General features: G+C 52.1%; 1 protein-coding gene and 1 non-coding gene across 5 annotated transcripts; one reads left to right on the forward strand and one right to left on the reverse strand.

Annotated features, from left to right (window-relative positions):
• The first annotated feature begins 369 nt into the window (after nt 1-369).
• LOC115538946 (polycomb protein SCMH1) lies at nt 370-14,964 on the forward strand. 4 transcript variants are annotated; one of them, XM_030350162.1, is made up of 17 exons: nt 370-489; nt 1,385-1,501; nt 2,091-2,158; nt 2,435-2,515; nt 2,755-2,825; nt 3,721-3,955; nt 4,370-4,458; nt 4,989-5,235; nt 7,984-8,228; nt 8,694-8,906; nt 9,992-10,118; nt 10,660-10,860; nt 11,351-11,521; nt 11,971-12,096; nt 12,581-12,679; nt 13,273-13,400; nt 14,100-14,964. In XM_030350162.1, exons 3-17 carry the CDS (start codon nt 2,134-2,136, stop codon nt 14,217-14,219), a joined length of 2,178 nt encoding a protein of 725 aa, XP_030206022.1. In that variant the 5' UTR covers nt 370-489; nt 1,385-1,501; nt 2,091-2,133; the 3' UTR covers nt 14,220-14,964. The 4 variants fall into 4 exon arrangements, with proteins under 4 accessions (XP_030206022.1, XP_030206023.1, XP_030206020.1 ...); XM_030350160.1 differs by lacking the exon at nt 370-489 and adding an exon at nt 530-748; XM_030350161.1 differs by lacking the exon at nt 370-489 and adding an exon at nt 530-748 and having other exon boundaries at nt 4,992-5,235.
• A 1,132-nt stretch (nt 14,965-16,096) lies between these two features.
• trnap-cgg (transfer RNA proline (anticodon CGG)) lies at nt 16,097-16,168 on the reverse strand. The gene has a single exon. It is a non-coding gene; the product is annotated as a tRNA-Pro (tRNA).
• Nucleotides 16,169-16,955: the final 787 nt, after the last annotated feature.

Genomic DNA, 16,955 nt, shown 5'->3' on the forward strand with positions numbered 1-16,955 from the left:
GCAATCGTACTTGAGTACGGTACAGGGCGACTTTGCCTAGTGTGAGTGCCCCCTTAGTAGTAGTAGCAGTAGTAGTAGTAGTAGTAGTAGTAGTAGTAGTAGTAGTAGTAGTAGTATAAGAAGTAAAGTATTAGTCGTAGTAGTAGTATAGCCTTAGTCGTAGTTAGTAGTAGTAGCAGTAGGAGAGTGTAGTAGTAGATTATTAGTCGTAGTAGTAGTAGTAGTAGTATTAGTAGTAGAGTTTTAGTCGTAGTGGTAGTACGTATGAGTAGAAGAAGGGTATTAGTAGGAGTAGTAGATGTACTGCAGCAGAGCAGCGCCGTAGGTTCCCCTGCCACAGGGGGGTGCTGTTTACCCTCTCTTCCCAGCCCTCTCCCAGCCCGTCTGTCCAATGTTGGCAAAACATCCCCCTCCTCGTCGTGTGGGAAAAATGGCGGACACGCACTAAATCAACATCAGAACCAAAAACAAACACATTGCCCAACAAAGGTAAACAAACTAGATATTGTGTTCGATCCCCAGCGGGGTTTGCAGAGCCCCAACTCTCCGCACTCAAACCCTGCGGCGGGGCTTCTGCTAATATCGAGGATCAGCTCCCCGGGAGCTAGCTGCGCTGTTAGCATGCTCCGGTAGCATCGGGGGCATGCTGGATGTTGTGTGGGGATACGTTTGGATCTGTTTATTTGTATCACTGGTTCTCCTCACGAACGAGGGGCACGGGCTTCAATCACGCTATTCTGTGCGACGGGTGAGCGTGGTTATCCAGGCGTAGACACGGGTCCTTACCCTCTATCCTCCGGTGGGCAGGGAGGGGGATGGACCGCGGCTGGGTGTTACAACCACACCAAAACATGCATGTTAGAGAGATGTTTCTTAAGTGTGCTTTGCGTTTTATGAATGGACCTCCACACGTGTGATGGTAGCCACAAGGCGGAAAGCCTATCTGTTGAGGATCGCAGCCTCCCTCCCTGCCCTGCTATAGGGGATGCGATCCATAACAGATAGGGTCAGATAGGGACCTCCACACAGTTGAGCTCCAGCGTGGATGCGATCCCTAACAGATAGGCTCTCCGCCGTGTGGCTACCATCACATCATGTGTTGAAGTCCAGGGGGGATGCGATCGGATCGGGGAAGGCAATGTTTGGTTTCCAGGCATGTTGGACGTGAACATAACAGAGTGGGTGTGTGCTTCTGCGTGTCGGTGTGTGCGTCTGGCGTGGGTCCGTGTCGTGTGTGCGGTGTGCCTGTGGTTATATGTTATGTTCCCGTTAATTAATTAAACGCATCCCGATCACGCATGTTGCATGGGACCTGAGATCAAAGAGGAGCTGAGGTCATCGTGAGATCAGCGGTTCTAACCCCGGGGTGCTGTCACTTTGCCAGGCGGAAACAGGAGGGAGAGGGTGGCCTTCCCCCGCTCGGCTCTGGAAAAAGGCGCACTTCTGTTGAAAGGGGAGTTGAACGGAGTAGAGGACCGTTTCACTGTTATGAAGTTTTAAGGTAACGTCATCCACACGTGTGTGTGTTGTGGTTGTGTTTGTGTGATAATATGTGCTGCGCCTGTGTGTGTGAGTGTATGTGTCGTTGTGTGCATCCGAGCATGTGTTTTGTTTATCCAAGGGTGCGTGGGTGTATGTGCGTGCGTGTGTGTGCTCGTTGCCAACACGTTTTGATCTGTACTGTAATGAATAACATTTTTAACGCGGCCCCTGAAACTAATTGGAGGTTTACATTTCTGGCATGCTTGGCATTGTTAAGTAAAGGCTTTTGTGTTTTTCAAATGTCTGCTTTTATGTATTTAAGCTCTGTATGTGGCCAAAACAAACATTGTGCTTTAGAGTACAATGTTAGTACTGCTTTAGCAGTTTGTTTTGCTGATGAATGCAAGCATGCTCACAGAGATTGACAGATCTCCAGAGCACTACAGACAGACTAGTTGGGCCACATCCTGGGTTGGTTGTACATCGGATTACATGAGCGCTGGGGGTTCAGTTCAAGCCCGATAGTATAGATGATCTTCTGACAAATGTACTACTACTTTGATGAAAGTGTGTTCTAAATGCCCTGAATGTAAACGTTGTCTTCACAGAAGAGACCAGTCGTCTTCTAGACCTGGGACCGTATCGCTGAGTATGAGGAAACCAGTGCCACAGAAAGGTACCGAAACCTGGACCGCCTAGTCCTCAATCCCCTGGTCCTCAATCCCCTGGTCCTCTATCCCCTGGTCCTCTATCCCCTGGTCCTCTATCCCCTGGTCCTCTATCCCCTGGTCCTCTATCCCCTGGTCCTCTATCCCCTGGTCCTCTATCCCCTGGTCCTCTATCACCTGGTCCTGGACCAGCTGGTCTTGTTTGGGTGGAGGGATGATTACAGGTTAAAGGTCATAGCTCTCGTGGTTACGTCATGATGTAATTGCGTTGTCGTTTCTCTAAGCCGTCGAATGGAAAGATGCCAGACGGATCAAACACGCACGCAGTGGGCGTCCCTCCAGAGTGCCCTCCCAGTACCAAGCAGGTACCAGTAACCCGTAACCAGTAGACATACTGGTTCATCGAACCTAATGCAAATGTCGGAAACCTGAACTCTGTGTCTGCGGAAAACGTCGGAGCATTGACGCACATCCCGACCGATGCGTCAATGCTCCGACGTTTTAGCGTGGAGCGGAATCACAATAGACCTCTGAAGAATAAGTCCCGCCTCCGTGTATGACGCGCTGCCCGTCTGACGAAGCTCCGCCCCCTGCGTCCCCATAGGTCACTTCAGCTGGGAGAAGTACCTGAAGGAGACGGGAGCCACCGCAGCACCCGCATCCTGCTTCAGACAGGTCAGACTCCGCCCACACTGACCCCGCCCACACTGACCCCGCCGAAACTGAATCCGCCCACACTGACCCCGCCCACACTGACTCAGCACTCAAAGGCCTTGTTTGGAGCAGTTGTTCGCAGACTTTCCTCTAGTGTAAGATATTTTTTTGTTGAGTAAAAATAAATAATGTCTGTGCGTTCCATTCGGCAGCGTTAACATGAGCATTAAAAGGATGCAAATACTCACAATATAGTGGGAAACACGGGCCTGTGCTTCATGCAATTGTTGGCTAATTTCTCCCCTCAAAAGAAGCACAACACCAGGGGCGGGTCAGAGCATGTAGGGGTGAAGCTCATTATGATATATTCCTCCTGACTGAAGGCGTTTTGGTGCTTCTGGATTATTTTTCATGGATTCTCCTTTCTCGTGTTTGGGTTAGGGATTTCAACCACTTGTCCATTCAGTCGATTTACCATTTTCTATCTTAGGAAAAATCGAAAGCGCGATCTGATTAATTAAAAACAAAACTATCAAGCGAATGAAAAAGTTTTTCATTTTCATTTTTTTTTTTTTTTTAATAGAAGGGACAAAACAGCTGAATACATGTTTGTACATTATTTTTGATTCGAACATTTTCTTTTTGGCCAATATGTGTATTTTTTTAAGGCGAAAGTTCTCAGTTACAAAGTGTTTTTTGGGAGAGACATGCTGAATAAATCCATGATGGTTTCAAACTCAAAAATAATCGTGGTTATGATATTTGCCGTAATAAAGCTAGCTCTTAGAGTTTAAACCTGCTGAGGGTGAGGACCCCTGCAGTACTCCACCGTACCCCTAGGGGTGCGCGTACCCCCATGTGAGAACCACTGGTTTAGAGGTTGTCGGTTCAAGTCCCCCCTCCTCCCCCCCACCAGAGCGCCACCCCCCCGCTGAACGAGTTCAAGGCGGGCATGAAGCTGGAGGCCCTGGACCCCCGCAACACCACGTCCACCTGCATCGCCACCGTGGTGGGGCTGACGGGCGCCAGGCTCCGCCTCCGCCTCGACGGCTCCGACAACAAGAACGACTTCTGGCGGCTGGCGGACTCCTCGGAGATCCACCCCATCGGCCACTGCGAGAAGAACGGGGGCATGCTGCAGCCGCCGCTGGGTGAGGACACGCACGCACGCACACGCACACACACACACACACACACACACACACACACACACACACACACACACACACACACACACACACACACACACACACACACATTCACAGATACACATATATACATACATATATTTACGCATGCACACGAATGCACATGCACTTAAAAGGACACACACAAGCACACACACATGCACACATGCAGTAAAAAGGACACACACACGCACACACACATATGCACATGCACTTATAAGGACAAAAACACACTCTCACACACACACACGGGTGCATCCTCCTAAAGGGAACCACACGCGCGTGCACTCACGGCAGCGTGAGTCCAGATGCAGTCCCAGCGGTGTAGCCCCCGCCCCCAGCTCCTCTGCTCTGAGTGCCAGCGTGTTCCCTCCCCAGGGTTCCGGCTCAACGCCTCCTCCTGGCCCATGTTCCTCCTGAAGACCCTCAACGGGGCAGAGATGGCCCCCGCACGCATCTTCCACAAGGTAGCTGCACACCGCTCACCTGGCCACTGACCCATCACCATGACAACCATGGTGATGCGTCAGTGGAGCCAGCCGGGCTGGCTCCAGGCTAGCTCCGGGCTGGCTCCGGGCTAGCTCCGGGCTAGCTCCTGGCTATCTCCGGGCTAGCTATGGGCTAGCTCCAGGCGTGTCTCTAGGCTAGCTCCAGGCTAGTTCGATACTTGCGCCGGGCTGGATCCCGGCTAGCTCCAGGCTAGCTCCGAGCTGGATCCGGGCTAGCTCCGGGCTAACTCGAGACTAGCTCCGGGCTAGCTCGGGGCTAGCCTCACAGGCTGGCCTGTATCAGCGTCTCATGTCTGTTGTATTCTACTTTCCAAAGACCCATTTCCTCGGGTTTGATTTGTGTTCTTCTCTGTGATCGATGAACCTCCTCCTCATCACCCCCACAACGTATCAGCCATCCATGTGGCTTCTCGCTGAATAAGAGTTCCCCTGTCTCCCCCCTCCCCTCCCCTCCCCTCCCTCCCCCCCTCCCCCCTGGCCCCCCCCAGCAGGAGCCCGCGGCCCCGGCGCAGAACTCGTTCCAGGTGGGGCTGAAGCTGGAGGCGGTGGACCGTAAGAACCCCAGCTTCATCTGCCCGGCCACGGTGGGCGCGCTGCGCGGCGGCGAGGTGCTGGTCACCTTCGACGGCTGGAGGGGCGCCTTCGACTACTACTGCCGCTACGACTCCCGCGACGTCTTCCCCGTGGGCTGGTGCGCGCTCACCGGGGACCACCTGCAGCCCCCCGGCACCAAAGGTCAGGACTGTTGGGGGTGGATGATTGGGTTTGGCACGGTGGATGTTGAGGTGGAGTGGTGTGGTGGATGGGGTACCCTCAGCAGCCGGCCAGGACTAAAGGTCAGGGGTCAGCAGCTCACCCATGGGTGCAGGGTGTGTGTGAGGGCTGAGGGGTGGATGGGATGTAGGGGGGCTCTGTTGGCATCAGACACTTCTGTGACACTTGAAGAATGACCTCTGACCTCTGGAGAATAAGTCCCGCCTCCGTTGCTTCGGTTCCCTCGGTCTAATGTCTACGGGGAATAACATCGGGGTTTAGAATGACCGTGCATAGCAAACTCTGTAAGTGGCGAAGAAGTAAAAGCTGGTTCACGTTTTGAACCACACACTTTTTCCATCTGGTTTCGACTGTGTTTTTCGATGGACGGCACCGACAATCCAGAACCCCAGTGGAAACTAGATGGAAAAAAAGTGTGTCGTTCAAAGCGTGAACCAGCTTTTACTTCTTCGCCACTTACAGAGTTCGTTATGTACGATCATTCAAAACCCCAATGTCATTTCCAAGTCTCATAGACATTTGACTTCGGAGGTGGGACTTATTCTTCAGAGGTCTATTGGGCAACACTTTCACTCTCTCACTCTCTCTCTCACTCTCTCACTCTCGTGTGAGGAGGGAGGGGCTGGACCGGGTCTCAGGAGGTCTACCCTCCATGTCCTCGTGTGTGCGTTGGGGTCCCGCCGGTGAGTGTGTGGACGTGGACGCTCAGGCTGTACCAAGAGCTCAGTGGTCCCAGGGTCTTTAGACCAATCACAGCCCTGCTACTCTGACACTTCCTGTGGCTGTCACCAGGGGACAGGAAGTGTAGCGATCCAGAGACGGGATGGGACGGAGAAGGGGGGGGGGGGGGGGGGGGGGGGGGGGGTGGGGCGCATACGGAGGTCACGGGGGGCTGTCGGCTTAACGAGAGGCCTGGCACTCACCCAAGAGGAGCTGGCGTCTGTGTGTGTCAGCGTCTGTGGTTGAGTGTGTGTGTGTGTGTGTGTGTGTGTGTGTGTGTGTGTGTGTTTGTGTGTGTGTGTGTGTGTGTGTGTGTGTGTGGTGTGTGGTTGGGTTCCCCCTCGCGGGCCTGGTCTTGGCAGTGTGATAACGTGAGAGGGGGGGAGAGAGAGAGCGACAGAGAGGGAGAGGGAGGGAGAGAGAGAGAGAGCGACAGAGACGGAGAGAGAGCGAGAGGGAGGGAGAGATGGGGGAGAGAGAGAGATCCAGCCGAAGCATATGGCTGGTGACTGTGAAAGACTCAATATTTACATCAAGGGGAGGGGGAGGGACGGGGGAGGGACGAGGGAGGAGCGACGCAGAGGGAGAGAAGGAGCGGCGAGTGCTTCAGGAGAGCAGAGAGGGAGAGGAGGAGAGCGGAAAGAGAGCGAGAGAGAGAGCGGGGGACGGAGGAATCCTTTTACTTTCCTCCAGAGGATCACGGTGAGTGTTAGCTTCCGGGGCTAAGCTATGTTGCTAAATGCCACGTGACCATATTTGGTGTTTTCCTGCGGGGTGGACTGAGGTCTCGTGCCGTTCTTCTGGGGCTGAACTCGATGACCTCATAGGAAAAAACAAACTGCAGCTCTCCGACAGGTCGGGTGGATCCACACACACACACACACACACACACACACACACACACACACACACACACACACACACACACACACACACACACACACACACACACACACACACACACACACACACACACACACACACACACACACACACACACACACACAAACTACATAGAGAGGGAAGGACAGACTGACCTAACCCTGAACGACTGACAGTTGCTATTGTGTTTGGTAGTTGTGTGCACTTCTTTGGGAGTGTAGTTATCGTCTAATGTTTGGTACGTATGGAATTTGTTTATTTATGCATGAGCGCTTGCAGGGCGGTGCACGTGCACATCATTCACGTGCTCGTCATGTGCTTGCATGTCATGAGGTTCACTGGTTCATCTAAGAGTGTTCCTGCGGCTGTTGTTCAGCCTGTACTCCTCTCTACAACCAGTGAATAGAATACAGTTGTACTAACATACACTGTTTATTCTCTGAGTTATTCCAGCTGTCTCACTGCAGCGTCTAACCCTTGATGGCGGAAGGGTTTTGATTGGCTCATTCCATCGACTCTTTGTACAAGTGACTCAATCACCACAACCGACCCTGGCTGTTGTCATGGAGACCAAAGCTGGGTGACATTCGATTTTTTTCCATCAGTTGGTCAAGAGACGAGCAGGGCCATGTCTCTGTCGTTCTCATGGTGATGACGCTTGTTTGTGTTGTTTCGATGGTGACGTTGGTTACCACGGTGATCTCTCCATGGTGAGGTTGGTTACCATGGTGATCTCCATGGTTACCACGGAGGTTGGTTACCATGGTGATCTACATGGTGACATTGGTTACCATGGTGATCTCTCCATGGTGATGTTGGTTACCATGGTGATCTCCATGGTGACGTTGGTTACCACGGCGATCTCTCCATGGTGACATTGGCTACCACGGTGGTCTCCTCGGTGACGTTTGTTACCATGGTGATCTGTCCATGGTGACGTTTGTCATGATGCTGATCTCCATGGTTGTCATGGTGATCCCCATGGAGACGTTGGATATCATGGTGACCTCTCCATGGTTGTCATGGTGATCTCCATGGAGACGTTGGATATCACGGTGACCCCTCCATGGTTGTCATGGTGATAACCTCTGTCCGTTTGTCTCTCAGTCGTCCTCCCAAAGACCCCGGGGCCCCTGACTGACAGCAGCGTGGACGCCGTGCACCCCCCCCCCGCCGTTGGACGGCCCCCGGGCCAGCGAGGACGCAAGCCGGGCCGCCGGAAAACCAAGCTCCCCGGGCCCTGGGGGCCCAAGGGCCCCGGCGCGCTGGCAGGGGCCCAGGGCGGGCCCCAGGGCAAGGGCCTGGAGCCCATCAAGATCCCCAAGAAGAGAGGCCCCAAGCCCGGCAGCAAGGTGAGCCGGTCCGGCCTGCACCCGGGACCCCCTGGGTGGGGGACTCTGGACCACGTAGAGGGGGGGGGTCCGGTCGGTGGTCCGTCTCCCTGGAGAGAGGAGACCTCGTTAGTGGGGAGACCTTGTTAGTGGGGAGACCTCGTTAGTGGGGAGACCTCGTTATAGGGGCTGGAACAGCAGAACGCATTTAACCAAACATATGATTTAAGACACTGTCTGCAAGTACTTTAACAAGTGTAAGTGAATGTATGTAAGCATGCAATGGAAGGTTTTGGTTGGAGGATTTTAAACACGTCATGAGGTTTAGTTTATGTGCTGCGCTGCTCAACGGCAAGTTTCAAACTCCACACTGAACCTCTCTCTCTCTCTCTCTCTCTCTCTCTCTCTCTCTCTCTCTCTCTCTCTCTCTCTCTCTCTCTCTCTCTCTCTCTCTCTCTCTCTCTCTCTCTCCTCCCCCCCCCCCAGATGGGCTGGGCGAGGAGGCCTGGCTGGTTGGAGGGGTCCATGGTGGGTCCCGGCCGGCCGGTGGTGGTGGGCCCCGGGAGGCCCCTAGGCCCGGGCAGACCCAGGGGCCGGCTGCCTGCCAACTGGGCCCAGCGGGTGGCCCTGCAGCAGAACCAGAACCTCCCGGAGCCCGTCAAGATCCCAAAGAAGAGGGGGCCCAAACCGGGGAGCAAGGTAGCAGAGCTGGCCTCACGTTGGCTGCTTTTAAATCTCCTTTAAAGCTTTTATTTTATATTTATTTAAAAGCCGTTATTTTAACGGCTTTTAACTCGTCCTCTTTTGTTTTTATTTTGTTTTTTCTTGCATATTCGTTTGTCTGTATTCTGTATTTATTTTTTATAAAATACAGCCAATCAGAGCCTCTCTCCCCCTCGCCAACCAATCAGAGCTTCCCTCTCCCTAACCAACCAATCAAAGCCTCTCTCCCTCACCAACCAATCAGAGCTTCTCTCTCCCTCACCAACCAATCAGAGCCTCCCCCTCACCAACCAATCAGAGGCTCTCTCCCCCTCACCCACCAATCAGAGGCTCTCTCCCTCACCCACCAATCAGAGGCTCTCTCCCCTCACCCACCAATCAGAGGCTCTCTCCCTCACCCACCAATCAGAGGCTCTCTCCCCTCACCCACCAATCAGAGGCTCTCTCCCTCACCCACCAATCAGAGGCTCTCTCCCTCACCCACCAATCAGAGCCTCTCTCCCCTCACCCACCAATCAGAGGCTCTCTCCCCCTCACCCACCAATCAGAGGCTCTCTCCCCCTCACCCACCAATCAGAGGCTCTCTCCCCCTCACCAACCAATCAGAGGCTCTCTCCCCCTCACCAACCAATCAGAGGCTCTCTCCCCCTCACCCACCAATCAGAGGCTCTCTCCCCCTCACCAACCAATCAGAGGCTCTCTCCCCCTCACCAACCAATCAGAGGCTCTCTCCCCCTCACCCACCAATCAGAGGCTCTCTCCCCCTCACCCACCAATCAGAGGCTCTCTCCCCCTCACCCACCAATCAGAGCCTCTCTCCCCTCACCCACCAATCAGAGGCTCTCTCCCCCTCACCCACCAATCAGAGGCTCTCTCCCCCTCACCCACCAATCAGAGGCTCTCTCCCCCTCACCAACCAATCAGAGGCTCTCTCCCCCTCACCAACCAATCAGAGGCTCTCTCCCCCTCACCCACCAATCAGAGGCTCTCTCCCCCTCACCAACCAATCAGAGGCTCTCTCCCCCTCACCAACCAATCAGAGGCTCTCTCCCTGTGTTCAGAGGAAGCCGCGGGTTGTCCCCCACGCCGCCCCCTCCTCCCCCACCTGCAGCACCCCGGAGCCCGACACCAGCACCGTCCCCCTGGACCACGCCACCATCCCCACCTCGGCCCTGCAGGCCCCCACAGGTACACACACACACACACACACACACACACACACACACACACACACACACACACACACACACACACACACTCAGACACACACTCAGACACACACAGACCCACACGTATACACACACAGACCCACACACACACACACACACGCACACGCACAGACACACACGCACAGACACACACGCACAGACACACACAGACCCGCACACAGACACGCACTCAGACACTCACGTACACAGACACACTCAGACACTCACGTACACACACACACTCAGACACTCACGTACACACGCAGACACACACACACACACACACGCACGCGCACGCACGCACGCACGTACGTGTGTAACCCATTGGTTCCACCCCCCAGTGTGTAACCTATTGGTTCTACCCCCCCAGTGTGTAACCCATTGGTTCCACCCCCACAGAGTGTAACCCATTGGTTCCACCCCCCCAGTGTGTAACCCATTGGTTCTAACCCCCCAGTGTGTAACCCATTGGTTCCACCCCCCACCCCCCAGTGTGTAACCCATTGGTTCTACCCCCCCAGTGTGCGTGTACCTGAACAAGTTCGGTAAGGTGGGCCCCCACCTGGACCAGCGGCGGGTGCAGCTGCTGCCGGACCACTTCGGGCCGGGCCGGGCCTCGGTGGTGCTGCAGCAGTGCGTCCAGGCCTGCGTGGACGCCGCCCACAACCAGAACACCGTCTTCTGCTGCCTGAAGCCCGGCCACGGGGGCGAGCTCATCTCTGGTAGGACGGCAGCCGGGGAGGGAGCCGGGCTGTGATTGGTTGCTGCCAGTAACGAGGTTCATTAATGAACTGAGAGGGTTTTATAATAGCAATGAACTGCATTCCGGTTATTCCTAGTAATACTGTTGCTACTGCGATGATTACTTTAGATTAGTGCTGTCAGTTACACGCGTTATTAACGGCGTTAACGCAAACCAATTTTAATGGCGTTCATTTTTTTATCGCGCGATTAACGCACAAAAAAAAGCATTTGCACAAGGCAAGCCGATGCACTTCTCCATGTTGATCAAGGGATATTTAGCATTTAAAAAAAATTGCGATTAATCGTGAGTTAACTATGTGATTAATGACAGCACTACTTTATATACGAGTTGTGCAGAGTTAGTGTCACCCAGACCGTGTCAGATGAGTCCAGTTCTGTGACCCTTTCTGTCCTCTGCCCCTTTGACCTTTTGACCCTTTTGACCCCTGACCCCTTTGACCCCCGCAGCCTACTTCGAGCAGCAGCAGCACACGCTGACCCTGCCCACGGTCAGCAGCGTGACATACGTCCTACGCTTCCTGGAGAAGCTCTGCCACAACCTGCACTGTGACGCGCTGTTCGGCAGCCAACCGGTGGCCAGGGGCGGGCTGCACTACGAGGGACACGCCCACACGCCAGGTAATAGCCACGCCCACACGCCAGGTAATAGCCACGCCCACACGCCAAGTAATAGCCACACCCCCTATGTATTAGCCACGCCCACACGCAGGGTAATAGCCACATCCCCTATATGTATTAGCCACGCCCACATGCAAGGTAATAGCCACGCCCACTTCAGGTACTAACCCCACTCCAGGTGATGAAACAGCACAACAGGTAAGAACCACACCCCCTCAGGTTAATAACCACACCCACACTTGAGATTAGAGCCACGCCCACATCCCTGTCAATAGCCCCGCCGACTCCAGGCAATAACCACGCCCACTCTGGGTAATTAACCACGCCCACTCTGGGTAATTAACCACGCCCACTCCAGGTTAGAGCCATTAGTATCGGCTCATCGTGGGTAGAGAAGCACCACTGACGCGTCTGTGTGTGTGTTTGTGTCTGTGCTCCCTGGTCCCCAGAGAGGAGGGGCTTCGGGGACGGGCTGCCCAGTGGCCCGGGGCGGGGCATCAAGAGGTTCCTCCATGACGCCTACGCCAGCCCCCCGCCCCACAAGATGGCCAAGGCCCACCGCCAGCCCGCTGACGGTAGGGGCTCCGGGTGTGGTCCTGACCGCCGCTAGCTCAGTGCTAGCGCTGAGCTAGCACCTTGTAGTTTACCGCTAACTCACTGCTGGCTCAACACTAGCTCACTGCTGGCTGAGCGCTAGCTCACTGCTGGCTGAGCGCTAGCTCACTGCTAGCTCAACACTAGCTCACTGCTAGCTCAACGCTAGCTCACTGCTAGCTCAACGCTAGCTCACTGCTAGCTCATTGTAGCTCACCGCTAGCTCACTGTTGGCGCAGAACTAACACTTTGTAACTCACCGCTAACTCATTGTAGCTCATTGCTAGCTCATTGTTGCTTATCGCTAGTTCACCGCTAGCTCAATGCTAGCTCAACGCTATCCCAATACTAGCTCACCGCTAGCCCTGCAGGGTTTTATCGTCATCATTACAACTAGCATGTTACGACTTGTTACCAATTAATCAGTGTAGGTTGAATAACTTCAGTCGTTGTTTACCTGCACAGGTGAGGCCCTGGGGGAGAACGGAGTGGGAGGGGCGGAGCACCTGAAGAAGAGCCCCCTCTCCCCCTCCTCAGCACACCGGTCGCCCCCCAAACACACAGGTAACCGTCCACCTGACCCTCCACCTGTTAGTACTAACACAGGTAACCCTTCACCTGTTAGTACTAACACAGGTAACCCTCCACCTGTTAGTACTAACACAGGTAACCCTCCACCTGTTAGTACTAAAACAGGTAACCCTCCACCTGTTAGTACTAACACAGGTAACCCTCCACCTGTTAGTACTAACACAGGTAACCCTTCACCTGTTAGTACTAACACAGGTAACCCTTCACCTGTTAGTACTAACACAGGTAACCCTTCACCTGTTAGTACTAACACAGGTAACCCTTCACCTGTTAGTACTAACACAGGTAACCCTTCACCTGTTAGTACTAACACAGGTAACCCTCCACCTGTTAGTACTAACACAGGTAACCCTCCACCTGTTAGTACTAACACAGGTAACCCTCCACCTGTTCGTACTAACACAGGTAACCCTCCACCTGATCATTAGTATTACTTCCACTAATGTCTCGTATTTGTATGAGAGGAAGTACTACTTCATTAGTATTACTTCCACTAATGTCTGGTACTAGTACTAGTATCAGAGGTAGTACTATTGAGTGACGGGTCCTGTCTGCCCCCGCCTCAGGCAGCCAGCGGGACAGCCCGCGGCCCAGCCATCAGGACCCCGGCCTGTGGACGGTGGAGGAGGTCATGCAGTACATCCGCGAGGTGGACCCCGTGCTGGCCCCGCACGCCGACCTCTTCAGGAAGCACGTACGTACACGGGCACGGGCACGGCCAATCACAGCCGCCGATGCACCCACAGGCGGGTCCTCTGGGGAGACGGCTGCTGTGATTGGTTGTAATCAGTGAATCAATCAACAGATCAAATGCTATTTATTCATTTATTCACTTATATTTATTCAGGGGTTTTCATGCTGGATACCTTCTGGTATTTTCATGGGGTGAAGCTCTTATTAAAACATACTTAACGACATGAGGTTATATTTCTGACATGTCTGTTTCATTGGATGGCACTAAATTCTACATACTGCAGCTTTAAGGACGGCAAAATGACATGTGGTTCAGGAGGTTGAGCAGGTTGCCTGGTAACCGTAAGGTTGCTGGTTCGATCCCCGACTCCTCCTAGCCGAGTGTCGAGGTTACCACTGAGCAAGACGCCTCACCCTGACTGCTCCGTCGGTGTGTGAATGTTGGCATGAATGGGTGAATGTTGGGCAATATCGTAAAGCGTCTTTTGAGTGGCCACTAGTTAGTAAAGCGCAGTAGAAATGCAGTCTATTAACCATGAAGCTATTTATGAAACATGAATCTCAGTAATACTTTCAAGGGATTAAACTAAATAAGGGTACACACGACTTGCTGAGGAACGATGATGAAAGGAGTGCGTTCATGTTGCATTGGGCCAGTTACATTGTTTTTTACGTTTTTATTTCTGTTTCCTTCTTCCAGGAGATTGACGGCAGAGCCCTCCTGTTGCTGCGCAGCGACATGATGATGAAATACATGGGCCTGAAGCTTGGCCCCGCCCTCAAACTCACCTTCCACATCGACAAGCTCAAGCGCCATTAACAGCCAATCCCGGAGCAGCTTCAAAAGGACTCCGCCCCCTCCCTCCCCTCCCCCTCCCTCTTGTGTTTTGACATTCAGTATTTCATGAAATGCATTCTGGGACGTTGTTTGAGACCGTACATGTAGCAAGCGGCACCGTCACACCAAAATTGTACCGGGGGCGAAAATTGTACCGTCGTATAATTTTCGCCCCACGGTACAATTTCGGTTTGACATCACCAGCCGACCAGATTTAGTGTTTGACCCCGCCCCCCTCGTTTAACCCCGCCCCCTTCATAAGCTCCGCCCCCAGACCTCATCGAATGAGGACTCGTTTTTTCGGTTTGGACGTCGCCGCCTGCGCTGTTTCAACCGCCGCGTTGCGCATTTCAGACGGACTCCAAGAGACGGTGGTTTGAAATGGGTTTTTTAATATTTGTTTTTATCCTGAAAAGAAGCTCTTTTTCAACGTGTGTTGTTAAAATGAAGACAAACACTACGACGCGGTTAGCTCCCCTTCTGAGGTACTTTTTGTAATGATGAAATCAACTGAGGAGGTGGGAAATCGTTTTTATATATAAAAAAAGAATAGAAATAACATTTATTGGGAAGGTCCCGTCGGACGTGTCTCTCGGTCTTGATGTTGTTTATAATGCCTTGTCTGTCTTTATTTGTACCTTTTTCATTTTTATACGATATTATTAGAGGTCCTGCATTGAACGTGTCTTCATACTCAACATGGTTCAATAAATGTTCAGTAACTCCACCTGCCTGGGCTGCTGCTGTCGTTTATCAAACACACCCTCAGCCACCCGCCAGTCTGATTTGCTGAGCTGACGTCTGCTTTGTTGATATGTTGTAATCTAGTTTGTCCTTCTCAATGTTTTCTCGATTTGTGAAATGAACTGAATTGTTTTTGGTCTTTGGATGAGCAAATGACAGTTCAAACATTATCTTGTAAAATGAATGGTCAAAAATCAATCAATGAATCATCTTCAGAGAAATCCACCAATGGTTAGGCGTCAATGATGTCTCGATTTCTGAAATGAACTGATTTGTTTTTTGTCGTTTGACAAAATAACAGTTCAAAGATTATCCCGTAAAATGAATTATCACAAATGTATCAATGAATCATCTGCCGAGAATCGCCAAATGGTTAACTGATCTGTGATCGCAGCCTGTTGCAGTCAGCTTTATTCAATGTGCAATCCTCCAATGTTAACCTTTATTTTTACTTTAAAGTTAAACTAAAAAATCATCATAATTTAGTTAATGATTAATGTAATAATTATTTAATACCTAGATGTAATAAGTTACTTTTCGTGAAAGCACAAAAAAACACCAGAAAGACAAGACACGGTATTTTGTACTAGTAGTTATAGAGAAACTTTTCCTAGTAATAGATGATCTGTCAAATATTGGACACACTCCAACCTAACCACAACACACAACACATCAGTTCAGTCTGATTCAGGCCCCGTCCACACGAAGCCGATTTCATGGCGAAACCGCAAAGGTCTTGTACGGTTCGGCCTTCCGTCCACACGAAGCCGGCGAATCCGCTGACCGAAACCGCAAACTTCTGAAACCACCCTCGGAGGTGGTTTCAAATCTACCCGGTTTCGTTTTGGATTCGTGTGGACGCCTGAAACCGTAAACCATGACGTCATCGCCCCACCCTTCGACCCCAGAAGCAGCGCCCCTTATTGGCCTTGAATGTGTACTACAGCGTAGTATCTATCGCTTGACTCCGTCTTTACGGAGATACTGCGAAACCGGATAGATCGAAACCGTAACGGTTTCGCCTGTTTCGGCTTCGTGTGGACGGGGCCTCAATGTAAGATTATCTCATTAAAGTTTCCGCTTGCTGCTCATCCGATCGATTAAAGCATAGACAAGGGCTCGTCCGGGATTTGAACCCGGGACCTCTCGCACCCGAAGCGAGAATCATACCCCTAGACCAACGAGCCGCGATATAATTACGCAAACTGCTTTTAATCAGAAAAAAAGCGCCCGTAAATCTAGTTATCTGTAGCACTTAACCCCTACTCCTCCATGTTATCAGTCAGTTCTACTGTGATCCATGAATGCTGATATCGTTATAATTGTAAAATGAAAAACGTGATTATTTTGTTATCAGATTACATCAGGTTACACATGTATTCACAATAATAATATTAATTTAAACAAAATAACCAAGCACTCGTTGATCCATCCCTCACAGAGGCAGCGTACACAACGACCACCTCGAAGCATCGTGGAGACTATGTGAGTTTAATGCTTTATATCCCTTTGGCGGAGTTCCCTTCGTGTTTCACTTTACATTTTAAACCCCGGCCGCACTAAAGCTATATCCCACAATAGACCTCTGTGGAGTAATGATGATAAAGCGTCAGGATTTTTTCTGAGATTGTAATGCTGGAGTTCCGCCACCAGGGGGCCGCAGCGCTTCATATAACCTCTCATAGCCTCTGCTGCCAGTGTTGCCAGATTGGGCCAGATTTATCCCCCAGTTTGGCAACACTGCCCGCTGCCCTTCCATGGTCACCCCAGCATCGGCCATCTCTCCATCTGTTGGCCTCAGCAGGAGATATTCTGGTAGCACACAACCATGACGGAAAATATCTTTTGCAGCCCGTTATGTTTAATATTGTTCATATCACACATGAAGGAGGTAATTCATCTCCACTGAGATGTCATCCAGAACGCTCCTCCCCCCCCCCCCCTGGCCGTTCTATGATTCACATGGTACAGATG

The sequence above is a fragment of the Gadus morhua genome, unplaced genomic scaffold (assembly GCF_902167405.1).
Source record: "Gadus morhua unplaced genomic scaffold, gadMor3.0, whole genome shotgun sequence".
In the NCBI taxonomy this organism is placed as follows: Eukaryota; Metazoa; Chordata; class Actinopteri; order Gadiformes; family Gadidae; genus Gadus; species Gadus morhua.